Source organism: Kogia breviceps, chromosome 13 (assembly GCF_026419965.1).
Source record: "Kogia breviceps isolate mKogBre1 chromosome 13, mKogBre1 haplotype 1, whole genome shotgun sequence".
NCBI classification, from domain to species: domain Eukaryota; kingdom Metazoa; phylum Chordata; class Mammalia; order Artiodactyla; family Physeteridae; genus Kogia; species Kogia breviceps.
The window spans coordinates 67,148,738-67,172,631 of record NC_081322.1 but is presented as its reverse complement, the minus strand read 5'-3'; the positions used below and the strand labels follow the sequence as shown (position 1 = coordinate 67,172,631).

General features: G+C 43.3%; 1 protein-coding gene and 1 non-coding gene across 2 annotated transcripts in view; both read right to left on the bottom strand.

Annotated features, from left to right (window-relative positions):
• The window catches only part of ECT2L (epithelial cell transforming 2 like), a 62,674-nt gene that overhangs the window by 10,892 nt on the left and 27,888 nt on the right, over nucleotides 1-23,894 (bottom strand). The window contains 10 exon segments of the mRNA XM_067011201.1: nucleotides 875-925; nucleotides 1,617-1,773; nucleotides 1,872-1,945; nucleotides 3,644-3,791; nucleotides 4,999-5,213; nucleotides 7,443-7,529; nucleotides 13,634-13,797; nucleotides 16,712-16,894; nucleotides 19,264-19,297; nucleotides 19,299-19,374. Of these exon segments, the coding sequence (XP_066867302.1) occupies nucleotides 875-925; nucleotides 1,617-1,773; nucleotides 1,872-1,945; nucleotides 3,644-3,791; nucleotides 4,999-5,213; nucleotides 7,443-7,529; nucleotides 13,634-13,797; nucleotides 16,712-16,894; nucleotides 19,264-19,297; nucleotides 19,299-19,374 (1,189 nt within the window).
• On the bottom strand, nucleotides 8,992-9,064 carry TRNAG-GCC (transfer RNA glycine (anticodon GCC)). Its single transcript has one exon. It is a non-coding gene; the product is annotated as a tRNA-Gly (tRNA).

Sequence of the window (23,894 nt, the reverse complement as noted above, 5' to 3'; positions counted from 1 at the left end):
ACTCCACCTTGCTTCCCCAGTTTGAGCAAATAATAACACTTCCAGTCAATTGATATTTTAATTCAATATAATTCATATATTGAACTCCTAGTATATGCTCAATGCTAGAAGACAGGTAAATCATAGTTCATACCTGATGGAGCTCCCAATCTTGTGAATAAAGGACTGAAGGAAAACGTGGCAGAAACCTTCAGGGTGCTGCAGAATACCTAGGAAGGGGCAACTCACACTGGAGATGTTGTGGGATACTTAACAAGGCAGACGAAGATTGAAATGGATCTTAAAAGGATGAATAGGAGTTTATCCAGTGGAGTAGAAAACGAAGGCAGTTTCTGAGAAGGCAGAGCATGGGCAAAGCACAGATGTGTGAAGAGAGGCTCACATTAGAGAACTGTGAGTAGATTTGTGTGGTTTGATCATAAGGTGGGTAGGCAAGGCAGTGAGAAGGAAGGTAGACTGGGACCAGATGATATTCCATAGGTAACAGATAGCCAGCAGAGGACTTCTAGGATTCCCGCCGACGTCCTCAGTGGGCAGAATCCTGCACCAGACACTATGTGCAGGGAGATATAAAATAGTGAAGACACAGCCCCATTCCTCAAAGGGGGTCATGATCACAGTAGTCTCAAGAAAGGTGCTAAGACTGCAGAGAGGTTATGGGATGGGGTCAAGACCACTTGTGCCTCTTCTCATCTAGCATCCTTGCCGATAACAGGGATGTGGAATACGAGAGCTTGGCAGCCCCTGGCACACAGCAGGCACTCAGTGGATGTTAGCTGAATCAAAATCTGTATGTCTCCTTTGTGCCAGTGACTCGAGGTTATAATTCATGAGCATGAGTTGGAGCCAGTGAGTCCGAATACATACCGGGCGCCCACAGATGGCGCTCTCTGTCTGACAGCTGATCTGTCATATTGATGTTCTGCTTCACCCGGAAAACAAAGTGATTTTAGGGAAACTGAAACTGTGATATTTTTATACGTAAAAAATCGATTAAAATATTTTATGGCACTTGATAAGGGCACGGTACTTTCATAAACTATTGTAGGAATCTCCATTTCCTGTACCCAATATGTTTTAAAACAATGAGGCTAGCGACAACACTATTCAAAAATTTCTTCTGGGCGTAACGCGCTGTCATTTACATTCAGCCCAGACTCCCATGCAGTGTACACATCACAGTGATATTTTCAGAGTCATAGGACTGTACTCCAAGATCCTGAATCCCTGCAGAATATAGTTGTGATTGCTGTACTTACTTAGGCAGGAAAGTTAATTCATACATGAAAAAGTACTTTCAGAAACAAAGGGTTTTTACTCCTTTTCTTTTAGTTATCTAGAAAAATCACCCCAATACTCCATTTTTTTAAACTTTTATATTCATTAAGATTTTATTGTACTTCTACAGGTATCTGAAAACATTGTCTCAGGTGATTTGGTTTAGAATAGGTGCCCTCCGTGCTCAAAATCACTGAATACAATGACTTCACATTAAAAGGATGAAAGACTTTGAAGTGAATACCCCGGGAGGGTAAGGTGTTTCAGGATCTTTGAGTTAGAGTACACAAAAGCACTGTAACATTTTTAAAGGACACAGGCTCTTAGCGGCAGCCAACCTGGTCTATGTAACCTTTGTATTTTTTGGATTACTTCAATTGCAGTGGTCAAGTCCCGTGGTCAACATGTTCTGCTGGAGTGTGAAGCCTCAGAGCATAGAGAAGACGAATATATTCTTCCGACCTTCTGGATGGGTACTAAAGCAGCTCCAGAAGGCTGTATGAGGCACAGACAAGGGAGCCCCGGTCTCTTTCTGGCGGCCAGAGAACGCCCATACTTGGGGTGCCCCGGCTGTGCTCTCCCTCAGAGGCTACCTCAGCATCTTTGTAACAATGGTCTTACCATGCCTCTTCAGGAAAGCTCGGAAAGCTGGTATCATTTCTCTGCACTGAAGGTGAGCATTATATTGTCAAAACTCTATCAGACAGTTTAAAGCATTCTATTCCACCAGGCAAGCACCCTCTGTGAAGCACTCAAAAGCAAAAAGGCAACATCTACATCTGATCACAGTATTATTAACACTGTAGGTGCTTACTGATATCCTAAGTATAGTGTTTTAATTATACCATAAACCTAACCCTATTCATTGAACTTAATAAGTATAGAAAACTGAAAATGGGCTTTGCGTGCAGGTAGGCCTGGATTAGAATTAGAATTCTAATTTAATTCTATCTAATTCTATGTGACTTTGTCAAGTTACTTAACTTCTCTGAGCCTCAGTTTTCTCTTGGATATCATATCTAACCTTGCAGTGAGCAGGGAGGGGGTGAATCCTATCCGTAAAGTACCTGTCACACAATAAAGGTTATTTCCTAATACTAAGAGACTATCAATGGGTTCACCTGTAATACTGCTGTTAAAAATGTTTTCCACAGCAACATTAAAAAGGTGCTCCACTGTACTTAACATCTGTTTTAAGATATATTATTCATCACCATTACAGCCCCCAGGAAGTTACCTCATTTTTCTGAGATGGCAGTAATGCTAATTTCTAGAAGTCAAAAATAGTCACTGATTTCAGAAATGTTAAGAGCTAACATTTATTGCGTGCTCACTTATATGCACCCCCATGCTAGTGAAATAGATACGTTATTATCCATAACTATGAAAACGTTGGCACAAATTTGCCTGTGATAATATGTGATGCTTTGTTCCAATTCTTGTCCTAAAAGTCAGTTCTATGAAATTGCTTTATTCATGCAACTTTCACGTAATCGAGTTGTCCTGCAGTGTTTAAACTCCCCAAGTGGGGCAGGAAGACGACAGCAAACAAAGGGCAATGTCTGAGGTCAGGAATCGTCCAGAGAGCTCCCAGCCCCGGGCTTTCCACTTCAGGGCCTCCGTGCAGACAGGTGGACGTGAGGACGTGGGGACAGTGGGGACAGTGGCAGAGTGCACCACCACGTCACAGGGTGCCTCTCCTGCTACCCTTTTGATGTAAACTGAGGAGGGAAGAGAGGTAGCCTACTGCCATCAGAGGAGATCCCAACCAGAGCAGCAAGGAGCATAGACGGGAGCTGCACGTTCCCGCTCAGACTGTGTGTGGCAGGAGTCACAACAGGGACAACTGTTTATAATGCACTCGCTCGGGAATGTAAGACAAAGGAACTCCTTATTTCATCGTGAGATTTCACACATTGAGTGTTTTTATTCCAGTGTGTGGATTATGGATTCCTTTTCTCCATGAGCGAGCTGGACTCGCCAAGGCCGCCCAGGGCTGGAGCAGCAGCATGGAATCAGGGTTAACAGTCTTGCTTCTGCCTAGTTGTGAAGTGTGTTCCTGGAACCGAGCCCCAGGGTAACTGGGACAGGTGGGAGTCTGGCCGTTTGCATGAGGATTAGTTCAGTTCCACAACCAGTTCCAGGGCGCTGCTGGGTCAAGCACTGTGCCAGCCCGTAGTGACACAAAATTAGGTAAGCCAGGGTCCCCGCCCTCAAGGAGCTCACAGTAAACCAGAGAAGATCTGGAAGCCAAGAGTAGAGAAGAAGTCTTCCCTGGTAATTCTAGTCCTTCGGGTTACATATGAAACTTTCTCTCAAGCTCAGAAGGGCTAATAAGTGCCTGGATGGTCACTCAATCTTTTACCTTCTCCGTAGTTTTCAGAACAACAGGGTAATTGTTGAAGAAATTGGTGTATATGTTCAACTGGCTTCCAAACTTTATGAATATTTCTCCCACGTAGTGAGCTGGGCCCCATTCCTGTAGTCTGTCTCTCAAGTCATCTAGAAACCACCTGCCATATGAGGAAAGTGTGGCCATGAAATATTGGCCAATGACAACCTATAAACTTAAAAAGTAAATTCGTGGTCAGTCGTTTAGGGCAGGGCTTTTGTCAAATCCTTTTGTCTGGACACTGACGGGTTCAGATTTGACAGGAAAGGAGGAGATAGGAAGTGAGGAAGCAGGTTGAGTCAGGTGGAAGAGTCAGGACCCCAGACTGGCCTCCAGAGGCTGTCCCTGACTGTCCCCCTCCCCTCTCACCCGGGGACAGTTTCTTGCGGTGCTCAGAGGAGAGTGCTCAACTCACGTCAGTGGCTGAATGCCATCACCCCAACTCAGCCCATTTCCCATGGATCGAAGGTTATCCCTCATTCAGCCATCATAGGCCTTGAAAACTAGAAGAGGCCTAGTTCCTTTTATAGGATCTGGGCCCCCTGAGCTAAGGAACATGTTCTAAGTGACCTAGAGAGTTACTGACAGAGAAGCACAAGCTCAGTTTGTCTTTATCACCAATGCAAATGATCACTTTTCTCTCTCAGCTGTTCCACACTCAAAACATATACTGTTATTACACTAACCCCCAGCCTCCGGTTCTCTAAGCAAAGTATCCTAGTGACTTCGTGCCACTGTAGCCTCCCGTTCCTTTCCCATTGCTCAACCAAATACTGCTGACTGTGAACAGCTCCATGTGGCTCCCCTTCGCGTTGTCTTTTGCGTGAATAGCATATTGAATGTAGAATCCCCAGGCACTAAACTCCACTCCTTGTACTGTGGCTCTGAGTCTAGGCAGGGATACTCCCCTGGGAATCATCACTACTGGTTGCAGTCCAGTGTCAAGAATCCTCTGTCTTCTGTGAGATGATCAGGCAAGGTCCCCAAGAAGGGCTGAGAATTACTGGGCCTCTGCATAGCTTTTTTTTTTTTTTTCTCTCTCTTTTTTTTTTTGCGGTACATGGGCCTCTCACTGTTGCAGCCTCTCCCCTTGCGGAGCACAGGCTCCGGACGCGCAGGCCCAGCGGCCATGGTTCATGGGCCCAGCCGCTCCGCGGCACGTGGGATCTTCCCGGGCCGGGGCACGAACCCGTGTCCCCTGCGTCGGCAGGCGGACTCGCAACCACTGCGCCACCAGGGAAGCCCCTGCATAGCTTTTTGAAACAATTAAGTGTGGGTTCCTCCCAGTGCACAATGAATATTTCAAAATATACCTATTCAGAGTTCACCTGTTGAGACATAAAATCAGCAGAATATCAGAGAAAATGCTCTGGATATCTGCAGCGCTCAGAATTGCTCTATTTGATGACAGTGCTGCTCTAGGTGGCCTTTTGTAAATATCTCTCACAGTTTCCAGCATTTGCACGTATTTTCTCTCACTCTGTAAGAGTTCCCTGATGATGCTGGTCCGCTTTTCGGCTGAGTCCAGCTGCAGCTTTCTGTCCTGTAGAAAAGCATTAAGATCTCAGAGGGAAAGCATAATGACTCTTTTCAGGTTTACAGCCTCAAAAGGCTGACGGTCAAAGGAGACAGAGAAATGAAAGTACTGAGCAGTCAGGCAGTCACTCTGAGTGCCCCTTTCTGGTTTGTGATATGCAGGGTTGAAGGGAACCTTGATAGGACGCAGTGGAGGACCGGGCTGACCATTGCTTGTCCCCATCATCACCGAATAGTCCCTCACATTGGCCAGCTTAATGCTGTAGCAGAGATGGGGCTTTGAACTCTTGGATCTTGAGGAGGGCAGATTGAGACTTTGATTTTATCCATCTGTTCATCCGAATATGTATTCTGTGTCATGTGCCAGCTGTTGGCTCTGCAATGATAAGACAGTACTGCCTTTACAGAGGTGATGGTCTCATGAGAAAGCCTTTGGGTTGCCCACTCTTTGTTTTCCTATTTCTTTTTCCCGTTAGCATTTTATTGATTATCCTGTAGACAGAAGAACTGACATGAGCTAGGCCTCTCATCGTCAACTAATTCAACAGTTACTTCTCACTGAGTATTATGAAATACTGAAACTCAGGCTCTTCTTCCCGTGTTTAGGGAAAAGTACCTGTGAACCCACCACTCCTGGGTAATTAGGTTGCCAGGTGGTCCATATTTTCTATATATCAAAGTCCTGTTTTATTTTGTAATGCAGAGGGAAAAGCCATACACTGGTGTAAAGAAATCCCACATCCTGATAGTAACTGTGCTGTGTTTATGTATGGAGAAATTAATTTTCCTTACTGGGACTAGGTAATTCTTTTCCTTATATCTGTCCTTTTGAAAAGTTGTAAAATTAGTATCTTTACAATAGAAAACAATTACAGTATTCAGTTTTTAAAATCTAATGGCCTTGTAATACTTGAGCCTAGAACGATGAAAACTCCTGGAACACAATTTCTTCTTTCCCCTCCAGCCCTACGTCTGCCCCACACAGCCCCAAATAAAATATGACGATACTAACGTGTAATGCCATGGGATCTTCACCTGAAACGTCAACCATAATTTCATGAACTAAAATTAAAATGTAAAAGTAATTTAAGAGAAAAATCAGAAAACTCATTCTGTTTGAAATACTATAAGCACTGTTCTTGGTTAAGTTTTATCTTTCAAACACGTGGTCTGTATATAATGCCTATTTAGGCATACCTAATGAGTTAAAAAATACATCTATATCCCACTTGGCGGTTGGCTTACAGCCCACATTATATTTTAGGTGTATTTACATACTTTTAAAATACTGGAGTTATCTAATATTTATCATCATTTTGACTTAAGGTTTCAGTTGTCAAAACCTCTGTTGTTGTCTTAAAACCATTGTCAGGTATTATTACCAATAGTCGGATGGGATTCTATTGTAATGACTGCACTGTGTAAATGCCCTCCTCCTTGGTGGTTCCTGGGGATGGGTTTGGGGATGAGTGAGCGCGGGGCCGGTGAGGTCCACGGCGGCACCGTCCACTGCAGGCGGACCGGCCCTGGGTGCTGTGTGACTGGGAAAGAGCCTTGGGGCTGAGCTCCACACTGCAGGATTCAAGGTTCTCTCTTTGCCTGTTGTCTAACCTTGGGGAAATCCTTTACGTTTTCTGACTTTACTTCTTCCTCTACAAAATGTGGGTCCTAACACCTGACTTACAGGATTCTGAGGTTGAAACGTGATAATTAATGTGGATGTGAGTTGCAGAAATGCTAGACGGCATGCATGCACTGTGTGTTACTGTCGCACAGGACCAAGCCTCTACCTGTCTGCACCTGCTTCACCCACTACTACCCTTTCTAAACGGAAAGACAGAGCCCTAAAAGTTATATTGATTATACTCAGCATCTGAAGTCAGACCATAGCTGATGGGTCGGTTAAACACTGTGAACCTTCATGTCCATGTACCATTTGTTTAAATGCCGTCCTAGTGTCCTATCAGAAGAGCAAGGAGTAGCACAGAGATGGCTCTTGCTGCCGAGATGTTACACGTGCATCCTCTTGGCTCAACTTCTTTTTAGACCAGGATTTATTCAAAAGAAAAATCTATTGGCTGTATTTCCCCCAGTTATATTTAGAGGGTTCTTTCCCCCTAAGAGAAACTTTCAAGAAAAAAGGAAGAACGAACCAGAATAAAGGTTGAAGCTTTTTTTTTTTTTTGGTCAGGAGCAAAACAAATAGAAAATTCTTATTATGTGATAATTGGCTTACCAACTCAACCAGCAACTCAAAATTTGGACCGTTTTTGCTGAGACTTGATTTTGTGTCCTGAGAATTATCTTCTATAACATTTATTTCCTGAGGATTACATGCAGACTTGGTTATTTGGGGCAGGCCGTGGGATGTCTGACTGCCCATTCAGCGCTAAGCCCCCTGAGGGCTCAGAAGCTCTGCCCTTCAGCCATAACCATAGTGGCCCTGAGACACAATGAATTAAGCACTCGATAAATTTGATGCCTCTCTTCAATTAAATTTTACGTTTAAAAAAATAATAACCTTTTGCTTCCTAGGAACTGCACCATACTTGAGAAACTAAATTCAGTGCAGCTCCCGGTTCCCCTGGAGTCAGGAGAGGGATCCTGCTCTTGAGCAGCTCCTCCCAGGTGCCTGGGACCAGGCCTCTGCCTCAGCTCTGCTCTGTCACCAGGCAGCAGAGTGCAAACAAGTTATCTTGCTTTTAAGGTGCCAGAAGCAAAAGCTCACAGTACTTTATAAAATTCACCTCTTTGTTCACCTAGTGAAAAAGTGTCAGAAGTAATTCACATGCCATTTCTAGATGTTTCCACATTAAATATGGCTTATTCTCTCTTCACTTTGCCTTGTTAATTGTTCTTGTGGTTTCCATATAAATTAGCACATTAAAAAAAAAAAGCCCCACCCCCACCCCCGCCTTCGGCCTGCAGCATCACAGGGTCCACCCCAGCAATGGAACAATGGTCCCATGTTTGTGCTGAGGCTGTATGATAATTAATGGCCACTACTGCTGCCCTTCCTAGTCAAAGATAAAACTACCTATAGCAACCCATTGATATGTAGGAGGGAGACTGAAAGAAAAACACCAATTTATAAGCAAGACTCCTTTTGCCTTACTCTACTCAGGCAAAAACAAGTTTTTATTTTGTACCTGCAGCCATTCCTTATGGCTGCCTGAAGCCTTTGTATAAGAGCCCTGGTCCTGGAACTGCATGCAGCCAGCCAGCGCCTGAGCCTGAGCTCTTCACAGCTGCTCCACAGAGCCCTCTGCCATGTCCTTTGTCTTCCCTGTTCGGGGCTGACCCATAGCAGCCTGGCATGTATTTATACTTAAATCTACTTTGAATTTTGACACAATAATTTCTAGGCATGGAACACTCTCTTCTTTCAAAATAAATTATAGTGCTGATAATTTATATGGAGAAATGATAACTTCAACCAGTCAGTGGTGACACCCGTAGTTGTGTAGGTAGACGTGGTTGTAGGCGTAAATGAAAATGAAACTCAACCTGCCTGGCCGAGGTTAAGAGAACCCAAGCGGTACAGATCGGATTGTGGATCCCACAGACGAGGGAGGCCCCCTTATCTGGGATATCTAATCTTTTTGTAGAGGCTCCCGTGAGTGCTCAGGCATTAAACTGCAGGAGTGGACTCCTAGACCCCCCTGGCTATCCTAGAACCTGCTTGCTCATGCTGGGGCTTTGTTTCACCTCTGGGTCAGCAACAGCTTTTTAAATTTGTTATTTATTTACTTTTTGGCCATGCTGAGTGGCTTGCAGGATCTTAGTTCCTTGACCAGGGATCGAACCTGGGCCTCCTGTAGTGGCAGTGCAGAGTCCTAACCACTGGACCACCAGGGAATTCCCAGCAACAGCTTTTTTTTTTTTTTTAATTTAATTTTTTTTTTTGCGGTACACGGGCCTCTCACTGCGGTGGCCTCTCCCATTGTGGAGCACAGGCTCCGGACACGCAGGCCCAGAGGCCATGGCTCACGGGCCCAGCCGCTCCACGGCATGTGGGATCTTCCCGGACCGGGGCACGAACCCGTGTCCCCTGCATCGGCAGGTGGGCTCTCAACCACTGCGCCACCAGGGAAGCCCAACAAATATTTTTTAAATATAAATTTTTCTATGTGGCTAGGAAATCAATTTGACACAGTAATTGTGTTTGAACCTAAAAACAGTGAGTTCTCTCATTTTATATTATCTGTCTAATTATTAGGATTTTTAGAGTCCATTTTTTGGTTAAGATACCATCCCGTCTTCATTTTTAGGGATGAATTTGGATGAAGTAACAGGGGCAGCAAACTTTGCACAGTTTTAAGAAACAATTATTTGGAATTGCTGGGCCTTTGCCTTGGCTCTGTCCATGACCCATAAGGGAGACCTTGGATCACATGTTAGGAGTTTTCCTCTAGGATCTTAGTTATTGCTAGCATCCTAGTTATTGCTGGTGCTTCTCCCAGAAAACACTTGGCTGCCTGAATTAGGGACCAGAAATAGTTGTGAAAATGACAGGTACAACTATGTCATATGTCATTGTCAAGAACAACTATGATTCTGGCTATGACTCATCACTGTGGTTGTATAGTATCAGTGTAAACACTATAGGCATATCAAGGCCAGGAGTTAACTACTAACTGGGCAACAAGATGATAGATAGATAGATAGATAGATAGAGTGAGCTATATATGTATCTATCTATATGTATATACGTGTGTGTGTGTGTGTGTGTGTGTGTGTGTGTGTGTATTTACTCCTGGATTTGGCAGACAAGCCCTCTTACACAAGCCCCTGTGGAAGGGTCTTTAAAACAATTATCTCAGAAGAAGGCATTACTTTCCACTCCCATGGCTGAGAGTTTGTGTGCTCTTCTGGACGAGTATCTACACTTTTAAAAATTAACCCCAAGGTGTGGAGATACTCAGCTTCTCTATTTTGTCTGAATTCAGCACCTGCGTTTAAGCTGTGGTTTTCCTTCCCAGGGTCCCCAAATTTGTTCCATGGGCACCATGCACAAGATCTCAAGTGTATAACAGAGAACCAGATAAGAATCTAACACCTATTTTTTCTGATTTGATTTTGAAAAAGGAAGATATCAAAGACATTCCTAGGGGGCTTCCCTGGTGGCGCAGTGGTTGAGAGTCCGCCTGCCGATGCAGGGGACACAGGTTCGTGCCCCGGTCCGGGAGGATCCCACATGCCGCGGAGCGGCTGGGCCCGTGAGCCATGGCCGCTGAGCCTGCGTGTCCGGAGCCTGTGCTCCTAAACAGGAGAGGCCACAACAGTGAGAGGCCCACATACCACCAAAAAAAAAAAAAAGACATTCCTAGGCATTAAGGTGTTTCACATTTCTGTAGTTTTATTACAGGCAGACGATGTAACAAGAGCAGGCCTGATTTCCAGCATGGAGCCAACTTTAAGCCCAAACTTTCTGCATCCTTTTATTAGAGTCATTAGATGATTAGGTTGAAAAGACTTAATTCAGTGTGGATTTTATTTGACAGTGGAAAGAATGAAAGTATCTTTGAGAAGAAATGTTCTAGGTGACCATTCTTTTAGGGGCCAGAGATTCCAGAAATGGTTCTCAACAATAGTGAGGTCTTTCAGAAGTAAAATGAACACTTCACAAGGAGATGCACTTGTAGTTTTGTCCCTTTTGCTTTCTTCAAGCTATCCTGCTCCAAAGAGGGGCATTTCTGGGGCCTGTATGTCCATGGTTGAGGGGGACAGCTTCATTCTTAGGAATAAATGTTGATGGAAGAACTTCAGTAAGGTTTCCAGGGAGTCAGGAATGACCCAGATGTTGTAAGGACTTTGGAATAATTTGGAACCTGTGTAATGTGGTTACATGTTGATTATTCCCTTTAGTGAACCAAGGGGAAATGAGTGGTACTGGAGCCCTGGGTGCTATTTTTCAAAGGTTTTCACAGGCTGAAGGAGGGATGGAGACTACATCCACCGTTTTGGGAGAATAATCCCCAGAAATCTCAAAGAGATAGTGCCACCATAACAAGGCAAAAGGACTCTGGGAAGCAGAAGGAGAATCTCGATTAAATGCCTGCCCTTGTGCCCCACCCCCTCCCGTGCATTCTGCTAACAGGCGCCAATCATGCTGCGTCATCTGTGTCTGTGTCAGTCTTATCCACCTCCAAGGCAGAGGCTGTGTCTTATTTTATGTCTATCCCCAGGGCTGGCACACTGCCTCGCACATGATTGGTTCCCATAAGTATTTAGGGAACTGAACTGAGAAGCTGGGACTTGACCTCTGCCTGAGAAGTGGTTTGTGATAGTTAATTTTATATGCCAACTTGACCAGGCCACAGAATGCCCAAATGTTGGTCAAACATTATCCTGGATATGTCTGCTAGGATGTTTTTGGATGAGAGTAACACAAATCAGGAGGCTGACTAAAGCAGATTGTCCTCTCTAACGTGGATGGGCCTCATCCAATCAGTTGAAGGCCTGAGTGGAACAAAAAGGCTGACCCTCTTGCGAGGAAGAGAAAATTCCTCCTACCTGATAGCCTTCAGACTGGGACCTTGGCTTTTCCCTGCCTCTGTATTTTAATTGAAACATCAGCTCTTCCTGGGTCTCTACCCTGCCCTGCCTTTGGACTGGAGCTACTCCGTTAGCTCTCCTAGCCTCCAGCTCACTGACTCACGCTGCAGATCTTAGAACTTGGCAGCCTCCATAACTGCATGAGCCAATTCCTTATAACAAATCTCTTTCTCTCTATATACACTCACATCCTATGGGTTCTGCTCCTCTGGAGAACTCTGATGAATACATGGTCCATGAGCGTTTCCTGAAGACAGAGATTTAGGGGTGGCACATCAGGGAAGCAGGGCTCTGACCTCTAAAGGGCGTAGCTGTCCCTGCGAATGTGTTTATTAAGACTCCTCTCAGAGAGGATGCTGTGGGTGGGAAGAAAAAGCCACTTCAGGGGGAGGAGGGGCCGCTAAGGTGCACAGTCTGCTAAGGACAGAGTGCGGGGGCTGAATAACTGCAGGCCTTTCGTTCTGCTGAGCAGGTCTGGCGGAGGGGATGCTGCCTCCAGAGGTCCACCCTGTTTGCCCCTCCCTGCACTGTGCTGTCCTCTAAAGCCAGGTGGACAAAGACTTCCAGAATATCAGGTCAATGGGGCAACACACGATTTGCCTGCTGGCGGAACTCACAAGTCTATTCCTCCTAACACTGTCCATGGTGACTTTGTGTTGGGGGTGGCATCCAAGCCTTCAGTCATCACAGATAGGTGCTTTTTCAATGGGCATGAAATGACGTTTTCATAGACATCAGCTCTCTGAATGACGATGCAATTTTCAGTGTTTCCTGAATCCAGATTATTTCACTTAACCAAGAATGTATGGATTCTGAATATAGTACTGGCAAAATTATTTTTTCTTGACTAAAGAACTAGCTTCAAACCCACTTTTTTACTTTTATGAATTTGAATCTCAATTAAAAAAAAAAAAAAACCACCATTTTTAGTTTCACCAAAAATATGTCCTGTGCCACAGATGAAAAAAAAAAAATTCTTTAGGTTATGTTGGGCAGAATGCGAGTATCCAGTTCTTCCCCCAAAAGCCAACTAGTTTTACTCCCGACAGTGTGATGCCACGTATGCTTGTAAGTGGCTTATATGTTACATTATGAAACTACAAAGCACACTTCTTTAATAACAATCCAGGAAAAGGAAGTTCTTAGGAGAAATGACAAGCTTTCCAGGTAGAATTATAATTTTTGTTTATGAATTTCTTAAGCACATGTGTCTAACTGTACAGTGAAGCAATGGCATAAAAATGCAGCAGCAACTTTACCTTCATGAGTAAATTGCATGTTGCCTTTGGGTCACATTTTGTCAGAATAACATTTCCTTCAAAGTCTTTGTGCTTTTTACTACATTTCTTCAGCAGAAAATATGACAAAAATTCCAGGGGGTTGTCCTGAAAAATCCCCCCCCTCAAGAAAATTTCTATTTCAAATACACGTCAACAAAAATGCAGCAGAGAACACATTTTTTAAGTTGAGTTTTCATCTCTCTACCTAATTAATTTGCAAGTCCAGAAAACAAAGTAACTGTTATTCAATTAGAGTCAGTAAATGGAGCTTTCCAGTTAATCTTGGTTCTCAGCTTATGGTCACAGTTCAGTTAGGATGCCAAGATCTTGTGGGAGGGTCTCAAGATCTTCAGAACCAAAGTGGCCCACACTTTTAGCCGAATGAGGAAAGGGGACAGGACAACTCTTGTGTCTTACAGGGAAAAGAAGGTCTGGGGGAGAGGCTTCAGCAGCAGAATTCCCGGGGAAAACACCCTGTGAGACTCCCAAATTTGGTTGCCTCTCTGACTGTAGGTTTGAGCACCACCAAAATTATATCACACAAGGTTATTTTAAAATAATTTGATGGTAATAAGTACCATGAACCTACACCAAACATGTTGAATAATTCGTTGGTGTTTGGGGAGAGTGCAGAGAATTTCAGGGCCTCAGGATCATCCCTGTGAACATCTCTGATCATATTATCAGCAAAGTTTTCCAGGGCCTTTACCACTGAGCTGCATGAGGATTGGCTAGTGCGGTGGGGAGCTGAGTCTTCAGGGAAGAAAATCATGGTGAACGGCAACTCCTCAGGCTTCTCACTGGACAGCGTACCCAGGAGATGTCTGGTGCTTGCCCTGGAAGCCAAGTTGAAACCACGATAGATAAGGAGAGAGTGTCCAAAGACGTTGTTAAAGCACCCACAAAGTGGAATTACTACAGTCGAGAGGGAAGCATTTGAGAATTTTTCCTTGGAAACATTCTAGAGACCTTATACAGCATCAGGTATGTTAATATCGCCCCTACTCCTGTCCTATTCTCAGCTGCCCCTGAACTGAGCACTGCATACAACTGTCTCTCCGTATCCACGGAGATTGGCTCCAGGATCCCCGCAGATACCAAAATTCTCGAGTACTCAAGTCTCTTATGGAAAATGGTGTAGTACTTACATGTAACCTAGGACATCCTCCCATATACTTTAAATCATCTATTACTTAATAATATCTTGTACAATGTTAATAGTTGTCAGTGCACAGCCCAATTTTTTTTTTTTTTGCTTTTTGCTTTTTTGCTTTTTGGAACTTTCTGGAATTTTTTCCCCCTATATTTTCAACATGTGGTTAGTTGTCCTAGGATGCAGGACCCATAGGTGCAGAATCCACGGATACGTATGGCTGACTGTATTTTATTTTGCTATAACCTTGCCATGGTCTTGAGGCAGAGTGTGTTCTGTACACTGCCTCTACTCGCTGTGTCCTGGTATGTGGACTGACTTTTTTAGAAAAGCGTTCAAGATTTGTTTCTGATGAAAATGCTTCTTCAGGCTTTCCCTCATGCCTGTGCCCAACCAAAGTACTGATTTGCTTATTTCTGTTCTTCTGTGTTCTCTTTCCCTTCCTCTCTTATCTAGCCTTCCTTGCCCTTCATCTTTTTATATCTGATTTCATACTTTCTCAGGTTTTCTGCCAAAATTGTTTTAACTGTTGAATAATGTTTATGTGAAATATAAGCCACTAAAACGTGTTGTTGGTTTTTTTTTTTTTTTTTTTTTTGGTGGGGGGTGTACACGGGCCTCTCACTGTTGTGGCCTCTCCCGTTGTGGAGCACAGGCTCCGGACGCGCAGGCTCAGCCGCCACGGCTCACGGGCCCAGCCACTCCGCGGCACGTGGGATCCTCTCAGACCGGGGCACAAACCTGTGTCCCCTGCATCGGCAGGCAGACTCTCAACCACTGTGCCACCAGGGAAGCCCTGTCTTCTACATTTTAAAATATTTTGAAAAACTTGCATTTATTTGAAAAACAACCTTTTTCCATTTGACTTTTCATTGCTTATGACATACATGACATACTTCTATCATTCATCTTTCCACTTTTCTTTCTAGTCCTTAATATCTGTGAAAGAACCAGGAAAAATAATTTCTCCTTGTTTATAGCTTCATAACTTTTAAAATATTGGTTGAACATCTACTAAATGTGGTAGAGTTAAAAAACCAAGAAGACAAAGCCCTGCTTTGGAGACCTTTGTGTGAAGAGATGTAGGCATATGTTTTTTTGTTTTTTTGTTTTTTTGTTTTTTTTATTTATGGCTGTGTTGGGTCTTTGTTGCTGGCACAAGCTTTCTTTAGTTGTGGTGAGTGGGGGCTACTCTTTGTTGCAGTGCGCAGGCTTCTCATTGTCATGGCTTCTTGTTGTGGAGCACGGGCTCTACGCGCACAGGCTTCAGTAGCTGTGGCACGTGGGCTCAGTAGTTGTGGCTTGCGGGCTCTAGAGCTCAGGCTCAGTAGTTGTAGCGCACGGGCTTAGTTGCTCAGCAGCATGTGGGATCTTCCCAGGCCAGGGCTTGAACCCATGTCCTTTGCATTGGCAGGCAGATTCTTAACCACTGCGCCACCAGGGAAGCCCTGTAGGCATATGTTGACATAAAATATCCGCATGCATATTTGTGTGTTACAGCTCTTGTGTAGACAGTAATTATGTTAACAGATGTCAAATAAGGAGCAGGGCAGGGGAAGGGAAGAAGTAAGGCATATGACTTGATTGGTACAGTGCTTCAGTGACATGTGAAGAGTTAGGAAAAAATGAGTAGGCAGTTAAAGACGCAGGAGAAACCTATTTAAATAGGTGGGCTTTGTTTGTTTGTTTTTAAATACTTCATTTAAAGAACTGACTGGTTTAGATGAAGATCTAAAGTTGAGACAGGAAATTGTTTCCAGAAGACTTTATTGTGATAACTGGATCATGAGTATGACATGTAAATGAGAAAACATGTTCAGTGATGTCCAATAGACTTGTCCATGGAGCCCATCACCAAATCAAATATTTTAGATAGAAAATAAGTAGAACTTAATTATAGAACAATTTAAGTCATGGGTGCTGTGGGCTAAGAGATGCTTAATTGGGATGTTGGCAATTAACTTTTAGAGCAAATTGTAGAGGGAAAAGGACCGAACTCTCTGGCTTGGCAAACAGTGAATTTTGCCTAGGTAAACAATTGACTGACACAGAATTAATAAGATGGTAAAATTTGAACCCAGGAACTAGCTTCAGCATTTTGAAGATGAATATATTTTTTCTTAATGGATATTCATGATATTTTGAAAGGAGATAGGAAAAACAAAGGGAATAAAGTTTTACCAAAGATGCTTAAGAGTCAACTTTTTTTTTTTTTTTTTTTTGTGGTACACGGGCCTCTCACTGTTGTGGCCTCTCCCGTTGCGGAGCACAGGCTCCGGACGCACAGGCTCAGCGGCCATGGCTCACGGGCCCAGCCGCTCTGCGGCATGTGGGATCTTCCCGGACCGGGGCACGAACCCGTGTCCCCTGCATCGGCAGGCGGATTCTCAACCACTGCACCACCAGGGAAGCCCAAGAGTCAACTTTTACTTGTGCATTCCTACACTTGTATTCACTCTGGATGTATAACAAGCTTCAAAATTAAGCTGCAACAAAAGTAGCAAGAGTTCTTACCTGTCATCCTGCCACTTATGTTCTTCTGCAACTCCTTGAAGAGAGGACTTAGTTGTTTCCTTACTGATTTCAAGGTGTCTTCCAGGAATTCGGTGAGGCTGGACCACATCTGCAGCTTTGATTTGCTGAAGTAGGTGGAAGGGGGTGCCCTCTCCCACTGTCGTCCCAGCCAGTCATTAAGAACTGACATTATTTTCTCCTTTTAGCATTGCAGACTTAAGCTCAGATGAAAGAATTCTTCCTGTTTACAGTATGAAAAAAAAATTAATTGCATTTATATCAGGCTTATTATCCTTTCTCATTAGAAGACTAAGATAAACACCCACAGTCTGCTTTCAAAGGTAAAATTAGAAATGCAAAAAGGATGCAATGAATAATTTCCAATGCCTATCTACTCTTTGATGGATAAGGCTGACATGTTATACTGTATTTGAAATCAAAAATTAAATAGTTGCTGGATTTTTGCATCAGAAAGCAGAATAGACATCCAAGTAAGGATATACAGTTGTATGTTTACATCCTAAAAATAAAAATACAGGAAAACCCCACTCTGCCTGGTTTCCCCATTGTGTCATCCAAAGTCACCCCCATTGTAGCCAAGCCTGTACCTTGTTTACATCATGTCAAGCTACTCTTTCTCTACAAATATCTCTACAAGACTGTACTGGGTGCTTAACAAAGTTCCTCTCCTTGAACATCAGTGACTGAATGACACGGGGCCAAGTGAAATTTGATTTTCTGTCCTAAATGGACAGTTTGATTCTTCTCCCCACGTTTTTACTGATAAACGTGAAAATATTTGTAACATGTTCTTCTAGAAGGAGAAGAAGAAGAGTGGGAAAAGGAGGAAGAGAAGACAGAGGAGGAAAAAAAGAAGAAAACCTGTTCTATAAACAGAAGTGTCTGCACCCTGCTGTCTCTGCAAGGCTGATTCCTCCCTGCTCGGGGCCAAATATGCTCTCATTGGATGATGGTGCTATATAAACTAAAATTAACAAACACTTCTGCTACAAAACTATATTAGGTCGATGTGCTTTTTGTTGTATCTATATGGAAACTTTTCCCTTACAAGCCTCCCAATCATGCCAGCTTTCCTCAGTCTTGAAAAGCCCTTAGCGTTCAGGATTAGAGAAGCAATGCTTTATATAGTTTTACATCACTCCGGGTCCTCTTTGATAGAAGGCGAGGGATTTTTAAAGGGGTAAATGATTAACATTATTTTTTTAAGGATTTTTAAAAACATCTTTATTGGAGTATAATTGCTTTACAATGGTGTGTTAGTTTCCGCTTTATAACAAAGTGAATCAGTTATACATATACATATGTTCCCATATCTCTTCCCTCTTGCGTCTCCCTCCCTCCCACCCTCCCTATCCCATCCCTCTAGGTGGTCACAAACCACCTAGCTGATCTCCTGTGCTATGCGGCTGCTTCCCACTAGCTATCTATTTTACGTTTGGTAGTGTATATATGTCCATGCCACTCTCTCACTTTGTCACAGCTTACCCTTCCCCCTCCCCATATCCTCAAGTCCATGCTCTAGTAGGTCTGTGTCTTTATTCCCATCTTACCCTTAGGTTCTTCATGACCTTTTTTTTCCCCTTAGATTCCATATATATGTGTTAGCATACAGTATTTGTTTTTCTCTTTCTGACTTACTTCACTCTGTATGACAGACTCTAGGTCCATCCACCTCACTACAAATATCTCAGTTTCGTTTCTTTTTATGGCTGAGTAATATTCCATTGTATACATGTGCCACATCTTTATCCATTCATCTGTTGATGGACACTTAGGTTGCTTCCATGTCCTGGCTATTGTAAATAGAGCTGCAATGAACATTTTGGTACATGACTCTTTGAATTATGGTTTTCTCAGGGTATATGCCCAGTAGTGGGATTGCTGGGTCGTATAGTAGTTCTATTTTTAGTTTTTTAAGGAACATCCATACTGTTCTCCATAGTGGCTGTATCAATTTACATTCCCACCAACAGTGCAAGAGTGTTCCCTTTTCTCCACACCCATAGCAAAGCAATTTGACTCTCTCTGCTGGTCAGCCTATATTACATTTTGATCCAACAGTTGCAGCTTTAGTATCTAAATGAAATTTTGCTCTCACATGTATTTTACCTTTGTTCTTCCTCTCGGATAATGAAACTTGAGCTGGCCCCTTCACCATCTCTTTATAGCTGCAATTCATTTTTCCAAATGAAAGCACATTGATAATGTTTTACTAAGAAAAATTGTTCTCTGTATTTATTATTTCTCTAAATCAGCTACTATACATCTTTGTTTAGCTGTTAAAGCTGGTGTTTTCAGTGAAGTTTTTGCAAGTGATGGTTTGAAGCAAATATTTGCAGTAATAATCCCCTTCTGAGCAATAATAACCCCCTTCTGAGTGATGAGAAATGCCCTTTTGGGAAGTGACAGCATTCCTTCAGAGAGGAATGGACCATCGCCAGAGCCAGGGTTATGAGCTGTGCTCTGTCCTTGGTGATCCTGGAGTTGGTGGGTGTCACTGGGCACGGTGGTCAGTGCCCATATTCCCATACTGTGTTGGTACGAGCCGGTGGCAGTCCCGGTGGGGGGCGGTCAGTAACATGCCAGTCAGTTGAGACAGCTGAGAAAGAACTTCTGTTCCTGCCTCCACACAGCCAAAAATACTTTCATGAGTTTGCTCACAGGTTTTGCCATGAACAGTTAAATATTACTTAGAAGCACTAATGAGCTGGCCAAGAAAAGCCACTTGTAGGTCTTGTCTTCAATTCAAATCCCTCATGGAATATAGTCCATCAACACTTTGCAGTTCACCCCTAAGCGCTGAAGTCCAGACACCTTATTCAGGAGGACTGACAGCAGGGTGGAGAAAGAGGCAAGAAGTTTGACCTGGTGCTTATTTTCAAATTAGGAATTCTCGGGCCAAAGACAGAGAAAAGTCTACATATATTTTCTAAAATAGTCTGGTTCAAAGAAGTCTCATTGTAAGGGGATAGATTTAAAACTGTTAAACACATAATGGAATACAATGGTCAAATTTTAGCATTAATTTTACCCCTTCTTCAGTGACACAGCATATAGATTGAACTACTTCAAATGAAACTATAGGGTAATATATTTTAATTCTTTGTGGTCTAGCAGTAAATAATTACTCCAACTTGTTTCAGTTGCTTGCAGTGAGATGATAGTGGCTCAAAGGTCGGGGTGTCTCTCACTTATTGGTATCTAATGTTTTCATTGACAAATAGATCAATGAAATTAAAGAGCATTCATAAGTGTACCTACACATATATAGTCAATTGATTTCAACAAAGATGCAAATGAAATCCACTGGGAAAAAGATGGTCTTTACAAGGAATGGTGCTGAAATAATTTGATAGACAGCCACATGTGTTAAAAAAAAACCACTTCAATCCATACCTTGTGTTCTATTTAAAAAAAGAAAAAGCATAAATCAAATGGATCACAAACCCAAATTTCAAACTTAAGACTATAAACAATTTAGGAGAAAACACAGAAGTGACCTTGGTTAGGTAGAGTTTTTAGATATGACATCAAAAGCATGATTTATAAAACTTAAAGACTGATAAATTTAACTTTATCAAAATTAAGAATTTCTTGTCTTCAAAAGAAACTGTTCAGAGAAGGAAAAGATAAGTCATAGACTGGGAGAAAATATATGCAAACAACTTTTCCAGAATATACAAAGATCTCTCAGTAAAAAACAAAAAAAAACCTAATTTTTAAAATGAGCAAAAGAGTTGAACAGACACTTCACCAGGGAAGACAAATGGCAAATAAGCACATGGAAAGATGCTCAGCGTCATTAGAGAAAATGCAAATTAAAACCACAATGAGGTACCATGACACACCCACTTGAATGGCTCAAATTAAGAAGACTGACCCTACCAAGTGTTGGGCAGCTGGAATGGAAATATAAAATGACACAACCACTTTGGAAAACAGTTTAGCTTTTCTTTCTTTTTTTTTTTTTCCTAAAGTTAAACATACACCTATCATGTGACCCATTCATTCCACTCCTAGGTATTTTCCCAAGAGAAATGAAAGCATATGTTCACAGCAGTTTTACTTGTAAAAGCCCCAAACTGGAAAGAACTCAAATATCTATCAACAGGTGAATGGAACAAATTGTGGTATATCTATACAATATAATCATTCCCAGCAGTAAAAAGGAATGAACAATTGATAACAGCATGAAGTGGATGAATCTAAAATAATTATTTGGAGGGAAGAAAGCCTGACAAAAAAGCATGCATACTGTATGATTCCATTTATGGAAAATTCTATAAAGTGCAAACTATTATATTGTGAAATCAGTGGTTGCCCCGGGTTGGAGTGGAGAAGCAGAGTGAGAAATTGCAAAGTGGCAGGAGGAAACTTTGGGGGATGATGAATGTGTTCATTATCTTGATTGGTTTATGGTTTCACATAGTGTGTAGACAGACATATGTCAAAATTTATCAAATTAGGGACTTCCCTGGTGGCACAGTGGTTAAGAATCTGCCTGCCAATACAGGGGGACACAGGTTCGATCCCTGGGCTGGGAAGATCCCACATGCTGAGGAGCAGCTAAGCCCGTGGGCCACAACTACTGAGCCTGCGCTCTGGAGCCCGTGAACCACAACTACTGAAGCAAGCGTGCCTAGAGCCCATGCTCTGCAACAAGAGAAGCCCGCGCACTGCAACGAAGCATAGCCCCTGCTCGCCGCAACTGGAGAAAGCCCGAGTGCAGCAATGAAGACCCAGCACAGCCAAAAACAAACAAATAAATAAATAAATATTTTAAAATCACTTTAAAAAATTTATCAAAGTACACACTTGAAATACTGTATATCAATTGTACCTTAATAAAGCTGTTTAAACAATTTAAGTAATGCCGAGAAAGATGAGTTTTAGGTGTCTGGCTTACGCACTAACTGGTGAATGATGATATCTTAAGTGAGGAATCCTGGGGGAGGGGGAGGTTTGTGCTGGGAGACAATCAAGAGTCTGCTGTAGGCGTGTGAACTTTGAGATGCCCATTAGTCATGCAAACTAAACACCCCCATGAAGATGTCGAGTAAAGGCTAGATATGAGTGCAGCTGAGAGATTTTAGAGCTGGAGACGTAAGTGTGGGATTCTTCAGCATCCAGATTGAATGTAGAGTCATAGGAATAAATGAGGCTCCCTAGGGGAAGAGTGTAGTCATGGAAGAGATGCGAGCCCGAGATCAAGTCCGGGACACATTTAAGGGTCTTGAGGAGGAGAAGGAGGAGGAGACCACTGAGGTAGGAGGAAAACAAGGAAAGGGTAGTATTGGGGAAAGCACGGGGAGAAGGAGAGTTTCCAGAAGTATTCATCCTCCTCGAATGCCGCTGAGAGGTCAAGCCCAGGTGAGGATGGAGAAGGGACCGTTGGATTTGGGCACAGGAGAGTCACTTATAGATTTTTCCCAAAGTGATTTCAGCAGGAGGAGACCACTTGGAGGAGCTGGAGGGGCGAGTGAGAGGTGAGGAAGGTAGAGGCAGTCAGCTAGACCAATGCTTCTCCAGGTGTGGCCCCCGGGTTAAGCAGCAGCAGCATCACCTGGGAACTTGTTAGAAATGCAAATTCTCGGGCTTCCCTGGTGGCGCAGTGGTTGGGAGTCCGCCTGCCGATGCAGGGGACACGGGTTCGTGTCCCGGTCCGGGAAGGTCCCACGTGCCGCGGAGCGGCTGGGCCCGTGAGCCATGGCCGCTGGGCCTGCGCGTCCGGAGCCTGTGCTCTGCGACGGGAGGGGCCACAACAGTGAGAGGCCCGCGTACCGCAAAAAAAAAAAAAAAAAAAAAAAAGAAATACAAATTCTCAGTCCCTGTGCCAGACCTACTGAATCCGAAACTCTAGGCTGGGACCCAGCAATGCGGATTGTAACAAGCCCTCTGTGAGCCAAATACACGTGAAAATTTTGAGAACCACTGGTATAGTCTACTCAAAAATTGGTGAGACAAAGTTTGGTCTCTCTTTTTTTGCGGGGGAGCGAGAGGGGAGGAGCTACTACAGGTGTTCTTGATCTGATAGTAATAATCCAATAAAGAAAGAGGGCTGAGGCTGTGGGAGAGGATTTGAGCGTAGGAGTGACGTCTTGGGAAGGTGAAAGGCGATGTGTTACAGAGCCCAAGCGGAGTAGTTGGTGTTTGATTCGAGCAGGGGTGCTTCTTCCATCGTAACAGAAGGGAAGACAGAATGGAGGTAAGAGGTGGGGTAGGTGGTGGATTTTGTGGTGGGTGGTAAATTAAGGAGTTTCCTTAGGGAAGTAAAAGGTGAAATCAAGTGAGAGGGTTATTGAAAGATTGACTAAAGGAGAGAAGGGACAACATAGTCATTTTAAGAGTGGGAAAACGAATTTACCAAGGAAATGTTATAGGATTGCTTATCAGAGCTGCAATCGCATTTGATATTTATGCCATTAAAGTTAGATCAGTAAGAACAGTTGTATTACTCTTTCCAACAGTCTTCAGCTGCTTTAGTACAGGCAGGCATAGATTATGCAGATGGTTATGTTTTAACCAGCATTGAGACTTAGCCAAATGAGCTGGGATTTGGCCAGGAGAAAAAGAAAGAAGTTCAGATTCTTTGCAAGAGAGTAATGATAATGACGAACCATTAAATCCAAGTTTAATGAGGAAGGAACCAAGGTCCAAGGCATGGTGATAGAGAGTGAAAAAGTGGGAGTGTGTGCATTGGAGGTCCTCAGACAAAGAACTCATAGAGTGGGAATATTTGAGTATATGATTTGGAAGTGGTACTCGGAGAGACAAATGCTTGAGATCAAGATTTCAGAGGTGATACAGCTACTGGGGAGGACATGCTCAAGAGTGATGCTTGAGGTGGTGGGAAAGAGATTTGTGACTGAGAAGCCTGGGCCTTCTGACTAAACCAGGGGCTCAATGGTTCACCCAGGTGGAAATTATATTTGACACGAAGTTCAGCGATGATTTTGGAGCCCAGAATGGCGGTGGGAAATCCATTGTTTGAGGACCATTAAGTTTCACTTGAGACCATTTTTGGGTCACCAAATCTATTATTCTTTTCCCCTTTCACCTTTGAATACTTTACTTTCCCTCATCCTTTCTTTTTTTCCAAAAGATCTCACATGCCTCGGAGCGGCTGGGCCCGTGAGCCATGGCCGCTGAGCCTGCGCGTCCG